We start from the raw sequence: 11,228 nt of genomic DNA, 5'->3' as shown, positions 1-11,228 counted from the left end.
TAATAATGCCATTGTAATCTGGATAGAATTGAAGTAGTACATGCTTTAGATTGTTCCATAATGAATCTCTCTCCCTCTCTCGTGCCCTTTTAACAAGAGTATTATTCTTTACCCTTGACATAATTTAGGATATCTTTTTAGTAGTAGTACTGTAGTAGAGGCTATTTGTAAAATGTATTGTCACTTACAGCAGGGTCAACTGTCAACTATAGCGACATAGATAGTTACAATAAACATAGCGATATAGAAAGTTACAATAAAACGATAGACTATATCGATATCAGACCACAATAATTATGACTTAGCAAAAACAAAACCCGAGGTTTAGTAAGTGTAACAGAATCCTTGTTTGAGTGGAATTTATTAACCAACCTAAATCAAGCTTGTATAACAACCTACTAAACACGTGGTTTAATGATTGATTCAAAACGCATGTCCTCGTCAAGTCAACACTCACGGGGATTGGACTAGACCCACTGTGCATGGAGTCACTCAGTTAGTTACCTATATAAGGCGAAAATTGACAGATTGCGAAGAGTCGCAGTATACAGTGTACACTGTTTAGCTACAAAAAGGAGTAACTCGTAGATCGGCAAGGATAATCCGTTTTAACGTCAAACATATAACTAGTGTAATAATGGTGTGTAATTCGTTGACTTTAGTGACAGTTTTAGCTTCAGGTAAGCCGAATGTTATAAGATTCGAGAATTATTATCTTGTCCTACTGGAACTGATTAAACATTGCAGGCTTATTTTCAAAATATATCGCCAGTTAAAACGACTTTCATTGTATGAGGTCCCATTATGTTTTATGTTATCTAGTTTTTATTGAACGTAAAATGAATATTTCTAGTAGCTGACACACAATTCATTATCTGTTAACCACATACATTGTTGCAAGTTATAAATAATATAACTCCAGCGCTTAAAGAAAGATGCTATAATAATATCCAGTGCGGTTTCTCTTCGTCAGTCTTGCCTACGATATCACCCTTGGTAAAATTGGGCGTAAAACGCCGCGAACTAACGGACGAACCTTTGTCAGTGGGTGGGTGGATAAAGGACCTAGGAAGGAACAGTGTCTAGTCTGATCGAAAAACCTAGGTCCCGCGACAAGAACCCCTGACGGTGAGACAAATAGAGACAGTCCGTACATTCCCTTGTTTTTATTCATTCTATACTTAATAAAAACATAGTAATGTACGGACTTTTCAACAAACACCATGATGTAATAAAGACGGGTGGACATACATCATCAAGCGTGCTATGAGGGAAATCTTGCCCGGACTGTGACGTTTTCGCCTACTCTTTGTAGAAATCCAACTGACAAGGGTTCTTTTTCGTACACACCAATGTGCACACCGGACTCGATTTTTCGTCCCACCTGAAGGACTAGACCAGAATCTCCTGGTTGGCGAGCCAGCGTCTCACTCACACATACAGTGAAGGTATGTTTGCTATAATAATGTGGTTTATGTAATTGCGTGTATGCTGTACCCTGTGGGTGTTTTCGAACAAAAAATTTTATCTTTGGGCCTATCTTTACTATCTCATATATGCTTTGGTTAAAATCTCTGATAAGAGACCAGATTATTTTGTCTATAATTTTTTTTAAAGATACATTATGGGAGATTGTAATAGAGAGTTGGCCATTCTTGCTATAACAGTTCAAAAATAGATGACGAAAGAAGAATATATTGAAAATTTCAGTCAAATTACTTTATTCTGAACAAAGTTATCACTATTGTAATTTTTGACTAGAAATAGGAGTCAACTCTATCTTCACCGTCCCCGAGAATGGCCGATCGTTTGATTGACAGGCATTATTATACATAATCTCGATTATCAAGTAACGTTTTCAATGGCTGTGGTATCGTTAGCCTATTCGGTTTGAGGCGGGGTTGCAGTTCAATTCGTATCACATTTATTTTTACTACAAATTAAAAATAAGACTTTTAATATATAGATAAGAAGCAAAAGTTTGAAAGGAATGGACCAAATCAATGGGGCAGCATTGTATATAATTATAGCCGACTTCTTGTTAGCCTGCGTGTACTCTTGTACTGTAACTGGTAGGCCTACGTGACTCCCGAAGCAGACAAATAGGAAACAGTGATCCAATGGGACTGCAATTCAACTGGGGTGATGTTAGCTGCGATGTTTATCAATTTCCATAATTTTTCTGAAAACGCAAGAGACAAAAGAGCGTATAATACCAACATCCAAACTCGCATTTTAACCACAACTAAACATAATATCAAGGCCGTATATATCGAACTTTCAATCAAATTGACTGACATGCGGTCTCGCTCAACAGCGCCCTCGCTTCGTACGCTCTATCATTTAGCCTCGATCATCGCTGCCTTTTAAGGAAAATTTCCGGGAGTATGACGTCAACGTAACGGTTAATCTCCGCTTACGACGCCATTTAAAAATTTATTCAATCAATGAAATCCTGTTTAAATCCAAGCCGAATCCAAGCCATCTACAATTTCCATGACATCTGAAGCCTAAATAAAGACTTAAAATATGCTGATTTAGCTCTTGCATAATGCATATTTAATCAATGATTATCCAGACAGGCAATGCTATGGTAAAGTGATCAAACATTTACATTTGTTCTATTTTAGATTATCCAGACAGGCAATGCTATGGTAAAGTGATCAAACATTTGTTCTATTTTAATGTAGTTTTTGGCGTATTTAAAGCCGTTAATCGTCATTTGAGAGATTTGGAAACCCTGAAGAAACTAAAATATTGTGATGAAAGCGGAATCCCTAACAGAAATATCAGTCCAAACACGGCCGTTTTTACCAAATCTCTCTCTCTCTCTCTCTCTCTCTCTCTCTCATTAAATGACAAAAGCAGAAAAGGCAGTATCAACAGCATTATATATAGTCTAACTTATCGCATGTTACATGTGTATTTGTTGTATTGTATTAATGTCATTTTTGTAATTGTATGCTGCTCCTCGTGGGCGTTTTTATGCAATACATTTACTTACTTATCACCGTCTATTATATAGGCCTAACACAGCTAAATAGATTCCGTTATCCACGTGAAGTCATATTCACAGATAACAGTAAATATTTGAATAGCTATCCTAGTAGAAATATGATTATATATGTATATTCACTAGTTCAACAGTAATGTCGAAATATGTTTATATCCTCAGGGGGCATAAATATTTGAAAAGTAATGTCGAAATATGATAATATTAACAGTATAATCAGTCTTGATGATCTTGAGATAAGATACAAAATGATGAATGCACTATGGAATTACAAACATAAGTTAAGATAAACTTCTGAGACGGTTCATTGCATACTACTGCCTATCATGCATCTACATGTACTTTAGATAATTGGGTGTGGTGTTGTGGTTTTGGTCCCATGCTAGGCTTCTCCGATTACCTCCCACGCAAGTAATGAAGATTTACCGTGTTAGTCCCGAAATAAAATAGTTTAAGTTGAGTGCACATAAAAGAACCCTTGGCAGATGGATTTATATATAAGAGTAGGCGGTAGCATCGCTATCCTGGAAAAATCCCTTTCATATATACCACACCTTGGTTTTAATTATCCCGGTTGGTGCAGACAAGTAGGACGTTACGCCGCCCCCCCCCCCGCCCCTCTCGCATAAAATGCGTTAATTCAGTGACAGACGTAGGGACTACATATAGAAGATCCATGCGAGCTGTAAATAAATTCTAATAATGCCATTGTAACATGGATAGAAGTGAAGTAGTACACCCCTTAAGACCTTTATATTGTTCTATAATACCCCCCCCCCCCATCTCTCTCTCTCTCTCTCTCTCTCTCTCGTGCCCCTTTAACAAGAGCATTAATTCTATACCCTTGATATAACTTAGAAATCGTTCTAGTAGTAGTTGGGCCGGCTATTTGTAAAATGTATTGTCACTTAGAGCAGGGTCAACCGCAGGGTCAACTGTCAACTATAGCGAGATAGACAGTTACAATAAATATAGCGATATAGAAGGTTACAATAAAACGATATCGATATCAGACCACAATAATTATGACTTAGCAAAAACAAAACCCGAAGTTTAGTCAGTGTAACAGAATCCTATTTTGAGTGGAATTTATTAACCAACCTAAATCAAGCTTGTATAACATCCTACCTACACACGTGGCTTAATGATTGATTAAAAACTCATGTCCTCGTCAAGTCAACACTCACGGGGATTGGACTAGACCCACTGTGAATGAAGTCATTCAGTTAGTTACCTAAGGCGAGGAACTTGACAGATTGCGAAGAGTCACAGTATACAGTGTACACTGTTTAGCCACTAAAGTAACTCGTAGATCGGCAAGGATAGTCGGTTTTAACGTCAAACATATAACTAGTGTAATAATGGTGTGTAATTCGTTGACTTTTGTTGTGACAGTTTTAGCTTCAGGTAAGCCGAATGTTATATAAGATTCTTAAATAATTATCTAGTCCTACTGAAAGTGATTAAACATTGCAGGCTTATTTGCAACATATATAGCTAGTTAAAACGAATTTCATTGTATGAGGTCCCATTATGTTTTACGGTATCTAGTTTTTATTGAACGTAAAATGAATATTTCTAGTAGCTGACACAATTTATTATCTGTTAAAGGGACAATAACACTCTTGCTGACTTGAAAGCCCCAGAAAATAAATAATATCTCTATCTAAGTACTAGATGTTGAAGTGTCCTACCTGTTGTGTAAATTATCCATTTCATCCTATTTTACTTGTCCAGAGGGTTCGAAAATATGTTTAAATCGAAGTTTTATTTGAAAAGGTTTACGTTAGACGTTTTAAACCATTATGTTGAATTTTTCAAAATTTTTAAATAAGGTGTGTTAAGATGAAATTTGTATCATCAATTAATTGAAATATTCTAAAATAGTACAATTTGTTGACCAGAATAAAGATTGGGATATATTATTCAGTTACAACAAGAGTTATAAATAATATAACTCCAGCGCGTAAAAAAAGAAGTCTATACCTGTCAGATGCTATAATAATATCCAGTGCGGTTATCCTTTGTATGTTTTATCTACGATAGCACCCTTGTGGAAGTGGGCGTAAAAATTCAGGAACGAAAGAACGGATCTTTGTTAGTGAGTGTGTGGGGGGGGGGGAATAAAGGGCATGGGAAGGAACCGTGTCTAGTCTGATCGAAAACTGAGGTCCCGCGATACGAACCCTTGACGGTTAGGTTTATAAATAAGAGTATAGACCGTTCCGCCGGTGTTCGGGCAAAATGTCCATCATTGCACAATGCATGGGGTATAACCGTCTTCATTATCTCGGCTGGTGCTAAAAAGTAGGACGTTAAACCTCATTCATTTTATGTCGTATAATATAAACAAACCCATATAAAATATTTAGTCAGTTTAATAACATTAGAAAATTATTTCCATGCTCTACTATAGAGGAAACAATAATGTTTGAACGTAATGACATCTATTTAATAATATAATCGAGTCATTGTTATCAGTTTATGAATGACACAATCTCTGCCATTTCAACAATTTATATCTCTATGTTGTTATGTGTTATACATGCACTACATACTGTGCATAATCGATATTTAAAGGATATAGTTTTTACCTCACTAATTACCTTTAGGCTGTATATACGTGTCTCTATGCTCTTTTTTATTATATATTGTCTGGTTGGACATGGTGTATGCTACTATGCATATATATATACGGATAGAAGGTCAGACTCCTGTGCTCTATGTGACGGGAATGAGATATAGTAGTTTGAGTCAGCGTGGTACCCATTATACACTATGACACAATGATGAAATAACATGAAATGGGGTTTAACGTCCTACTTTACTGCACCAACCAGCGTAGTTAGTAAAGGCATTCGTAGGGTGATTTTGCCCTGGCAGCGGCATTTCCACATACTATTCCTCGAATTCCAACTGCAGTGCTACGTTTGATTAGACCTAGACCAACGAGAGGGATTTCTCGGGACATCGCTAAAAGGGCTACATTTATAATACAACCTATATACTATATATTATGTAAAATGTGTTATCTATATACATGTAAGTTCTCGTTTTATAATGTCAATATACACGTTAAACATAGCTTGGCCAAACAGGCTATCTTTAAGTGGTTGTCTAGGTTATTTCAGTGCATATAAGAACCACTAAAGAGAATATATATAGAACTATTACAAGTCATGTAACATTCATACTGTGTGGCCGATACTGTGTACATAACGTAAGAAATGAATGAGAAATATGCTATTGAGTTGATTAATATAAACAGTTGGAGACTAGTAAATCGTGTTAGTGAATATACAAATAAAATTTATTCAGTTGTGTGTGTGTGTGTGTGTATGTGAGGGAGAGAGATGGATTTAACGTCCACTCAACACAGAGAGAGGGGGTAATTGCCCCCACCCACCCGCACAACGAAATAAAGGAACCCCGTTCCCACTCGAGTCCCAGTACCAGCACTACCGCACTACAATTTCACTTCAAATATGCATATACATGGTGGCGTGAAATCGACAAGAATTATTTTAAGGATTTTTTTTTTTTTTTTTTTTTTTAAATAGATATTTTGTATGGTCTCCAACTCCCTGGATGTCATGGGCGGCTGGGGGGGGGGGGTAAGATCAGATTTTATTGTGCATGATTTTAATCTTCATAAAGCTAACTTTATTAGTAAGGGTCCGATAAGTTTTCATCAATATGGACAGATGTCGCTTCTGAGGACCCTCCGGCGATATGAGCCCCGAGGCTTTAGCTTTATTTTATATCAGATCCGCCTCGTCCTTGATTAAGAAATAATGATGAGTCGGCTTGGATAATGTTTCATTGGAAACAAAAAGCTGCTTTATTTGTGAGGATTATATAAAGTGATAATTTAACTTATATAATTTACATCATTATCATATATAGATAAAACGGTATATTGTCATATATTACGTGCCATAGCATACGAAACTGACTTATAGCACATTGTGTTACGTGTAATTAATCTCTAAACCAGCTGTTTTTATAATTTAACAAATACCGTGATTAAAACTAGTAAAATCTCGCTGGTGTAATCGGATTTAGAGCGTATCACCTAGCATTCTGAACATCAATCACGCTAGATGCGGAGAAGGAAAAAAAGCTAGCCCATCATTTAGTTTTTGAACGTTAGTTACGTACGATCGCGTAAGGGTCCTACCGAGGAGAGAGGAGAGCGTTTCTTTTGCCAAGTTTTTCATTTAAATTTTGGATGTAATGTGTAGAATATGCATATCTGTAACATATCTTTCATTGTTGGTCACTTTTTGCAAAACCTTGGGCGTTAATGATAAAAAAACACGTTGGTGATCGATACCTTATAACAGATTTTTCAGACTGCTCCCCCCACCACCCACTCCCCTTGGCAAACAAAAGCTTCTAATTGATGGTCTGTTTTTGTGGGATGGGTGGGGCGACAAATCAGGTCACTTAAGACATTTGACAATCTTTCTGTTTTACTGTAATTTCCAATCACTTATGTTCGACGAAATATATGAAGAGTCCGAATTGAATGGCAGTCTTTGGCGCCTGGTTATTCCAGTCTACACCGATAGTCGCTTCATTACAAATTGCGCCCGAAAGCATTCTGGCAAGCGATTCGTGTGCCAATTTTAAAATTTCATGTTGTCTTAAATATTGGATATAAGAAGCCCATCTTTTCACGGTAAGATAACAACATCAATGTTGATTTAAATTGACCAATAAGTCGTGTTTGCAATGTCGAGGGCCGTGGATAATATTGAGTTACAGACTTGACTCCTTTGAACCCACCTACTAAATAGATTGGTGTCATAAAGCAGAGTTGTCTCAATGCTGGATAATGCGACTTGCATGGCAGAATAGATTCATATAGAAATGAAATGAAATGGGGTTTAACGTCCTACTGTTCTGCTCCAAACTGAGCTAATGAAGACGGGCATACGCCATACAGTGTGCTATGAGGGAAAATTTGCCCGGACAGCGGCACTACGGCCTACTCTTATATCGAATTCCAACTGTCAAATGATCTTTTACGTACATGCCAATGTGTACACGGGTCTTCGGATTTTCGTCCCATCCGAACGTCTAGACAGCTGTCCTTGTCAGGCCCTCATGGATCGAACACCCGACCTCCATGCTAGCGAGCCAGCGTCTCACCCACTTGGCCACCGTGATTCCCCAACGTTGATATAGAACATAAAATATTTTTATGTTAGTTATCTGTGCCTGTGGGAGGGTCACTACACGTCCTTACATGTCTTAATTATTTAACGTTTTATCATCTGTAGAGGATGTCAAATACCCTGTAGAGAGAGAGAGAGATGGGGTTTAACGTCCACTCGATACAAACTAGGTCACTTCGGGAGGTAACCGGGAACCCGGAGAAAACTCACAAACGTTGGTCCGGCGACCCTACTCCTTGCCACGTACAACCGGGGAATCAAAACCACGCCTGTTGACTCAATGATAGACCTTATGATATTGTCCCCCCTCCCACACACACACACACACACACTGCGTGTAACTAATAAACGATCAATCGAACCATTTTTGAACCGACTTTTCCTGTAATAATTCAATTTTTACAATATTTAGCAAAGAACATTCTGCACACAGAGAAAATTATCTACGTCGAGAATAGATCTCTGTGTTGAATGGTCGCCATATCCAAAATATGTAATACTAATCTGTAATACGGTTCTAATCCGTTTCATATATTGTCAAGCACACCAAGATTAAATAAACCTTTTCAAATTTTATTAAATGGATGCGGAATAAATAATTCTCAAATAATTGTCAGCTTTGAACGACTTATGTTTTTAGGGTTGCTGAAGAAAATTTCTTACTGACCTGCTTCAAGGCCTCGCAACATCGTTGGCAAAAGTGTGTACGCCTCGAAGGAGATTATGTAGAAAATAAAAGGAAACCATCGACTTCGTACAGATCTTTCAAAGATAGGCTTAGAACTTTTCAGCTAGCCCGCGTATACTAAGTGTTATCGTCTAAAATCGTCGATGTAGGAAATAAAATGTCCCCAAATTACGATCAGCGGTTTTAATGAAAAAGAGCTTTTTAAAAGTTGTCAGGAAAGAACGAAGCGGAAATGGTTGAGAAATGAAAACAAAATGAGGGTTAATGTCTTGCTGTTCTGCGCCAACAAAATGATTAAGAACTCCTCTCCTTAACACACCTGCTAAATTGATTAATACGAGACTTAAATGGAGGCAGCAATGCAGAATAAAAACATCCTAATCGTTATATTACTGTGCCTTGGGAAGTGCCTTTAATCTTTTTCAATATTTTACAATGAATGTCAAATGTATAGTGTTCACGTTTGTTATTATGTGTACAATTGAGAACAGTATTATGCAAATATTTACACCACCCCTTAAACATATATTTATATACCTAACTTTTATACTACAATAATAATGAAATGAGATGGGGGTTTAACGACCTTCTACTAATCATGACGGGCTTACACCATAAAGTGTGCTATAAGTTGAATTTTGCCCGGATAGCGGTGCTACGACTTACTCTTGTGTACACGGAACCTCGGTTTTTCGTCCCACCGGAACTAGACACTGTGTTTGACAAGCCCTTCTTCCTGCACCTAGCTAATAGTTTAATGGCTACTAGGGGCAACAGTGGATCCACGAGTATGGTATTGGTCAACTAACCAGCTAGGATTTCCCGAGCTCAATCCGGTGTTGGTCGAGAAAGTTCAGTGAGATTTTCCTGCCTGGATTTCCTTTGTCAATCTTGCAGGTAGGGGGTGGGAGAATAAGGGATGAGGGGGGTCCCTCATAGCACCAGCGTCGGGCTTACCAATGTCCCAATGAGGAATAGTAGGTCATTGGCCTATGGCCAACCGTTAAGCTCCATTTCATTTCTATAACGCATATAAAACAACACACCGTCACGGGGGGATCACGTGGCTAAGTGGGTAAGACGCTGGCTCGCTAGACTGGAGGTCGGGTGTTCGATCCCTGCATTGGCCGAGAAAGTTCATCCAGATTTTCCGGCGTGGTTCCCCCTTGTCAGTGATACAGGATGGACAGCTGTCTAGTCGTTCGGATGGGACGAAAAACCGAGGTCCCGTGTATATATTGGAATGCACGTAAAAGATCCCCTGGCAGTTGGAATTCGATATAAGAGTAGGCGATAGTGCCGCTGCCCGGGCAAAATCCCTCATAGCACACTGTATGGCGTATGCCCGTCTTCATTAGCCCAGTATAGGAGCAGAACAGTAGAACGTTAAACCCCATTTTATTTCATTTCAATTCATACCGTCACGGGTTGTTTGTCGAGGGTCTACGTGTAAACATGGTGCACGGGGGAAAAAAACCTTCACGCTGGCATGAAACGTATTTGTGCAATCGCTGCAGGCTAAATAATACACAGTGGTGTAACAATAGGCGTATATATACGAATGTATTATTCCTGTGTACATGTACCGACGAGTTCTAACATACTATTAGTTTTTGTTTAAATTTTAATGATGTAGTTTTATTTGAACAAAAGCGATTCACCAGCCTCCGCACAAAATCGAAATAGGCTTAGATGGTTAAAGTGGTATTAGTTAAGATTAGATAAAGAGCTGATAGTTCTCGCTGTAATAATTACAAAATTGCTTCACTCTGAACCGAGATATTAGCGATTCAATTTTAGGCTCGATCGTCATTATTAACGTCTCCATTATCCATCTTTACGTTAAATTATCCATCAAAAATTTTACAAATCCACTAAAAATCGCAGGCTTACGATGGCATCGAGAATTGATTATAATTAATTTATAAATTAATTTAGATTACATTTCAGGCCTAAAGAAAAACCTGTAATAGGCAGATTTAGCTCTTGCATAATGCATGTTTAAGGATATATTATGTAAGACTCAGTCTGCCTTTTGCAGGTCTTTCTTTAGGCGGAGATTAAAACGGATTGAAACACGATCTGTATTTAAAGATATTTGAATTTAAAAAGGGTGAACAGAAGCTACGATATTAAATAACCAGTGCCAAAACAGTGATAATGTCGCTCAGAATAAAGTAATTTGAATATTTAAATCGCCAGCTCTGTATCTGAATTTTACATTATTTCTCTTTAAAAGTAAGAAGAAAGATAGTCCTACTTTTTTTAAAATCAGTCTACTACTTACGGGAGTCGTGGTGACTCAGTGGGTGAAGTTTATCAGGAGATCCCGTGTTCCTTGGTG

The 11,228-nt window shown here is 37.8% G+C and overlaps 1 protein-coding gene across 2 annotated transcripts in view; it reads left to right on the top strand.

The window, feature by feature from the left end:
* The first annotated feature begins 519 nt into the window (after nucleotides 1-519).
* The window catches only part of LOC126815248 (uncharacterized), a 40,087-nt gene continuing 29,378 nt past the window's right edge, over nucleotides 520-11,228 (top strand). The window contains exon 1 of one of the 2 annotated variants that reach the window (XM_050540810.2): nucleotides 520-680. In XM_050540810.2, coding sequence (XP_050396767.1) covers nucleotides 638-680 — 43 coding nt within the window. In that variant the 5' untranslated portion in view covers nucleotides 520-637. Of the gene's footprint in view, nucleotides 681-4,126; nucleotides 4,421-11,228 lie in introns of those variants that run through there. The other variant, XM_050540809.2, reaches the window with a different exon arrangement.

The sequence above is a fragment of the Patella vulgata genome, chromosome 3, assembly GCF_932274485.2.
Source record: "Patella vulgata chromosome 3, xgPatVulg1.2, whole genome shotgun sequence".
In the NCBI taxonomy this organism is placed as follows: domain Eukaryota; kingdom Metazoa; phylum Mollusca; class Gastropoda; family Patellidae; genus Patella; species Patella vulgata.
The sequence above is the reverse complement of the archived record's forward strand: the minus strand, read 5'-3'. Positions and strand labels throughout refer to the sequence as shown.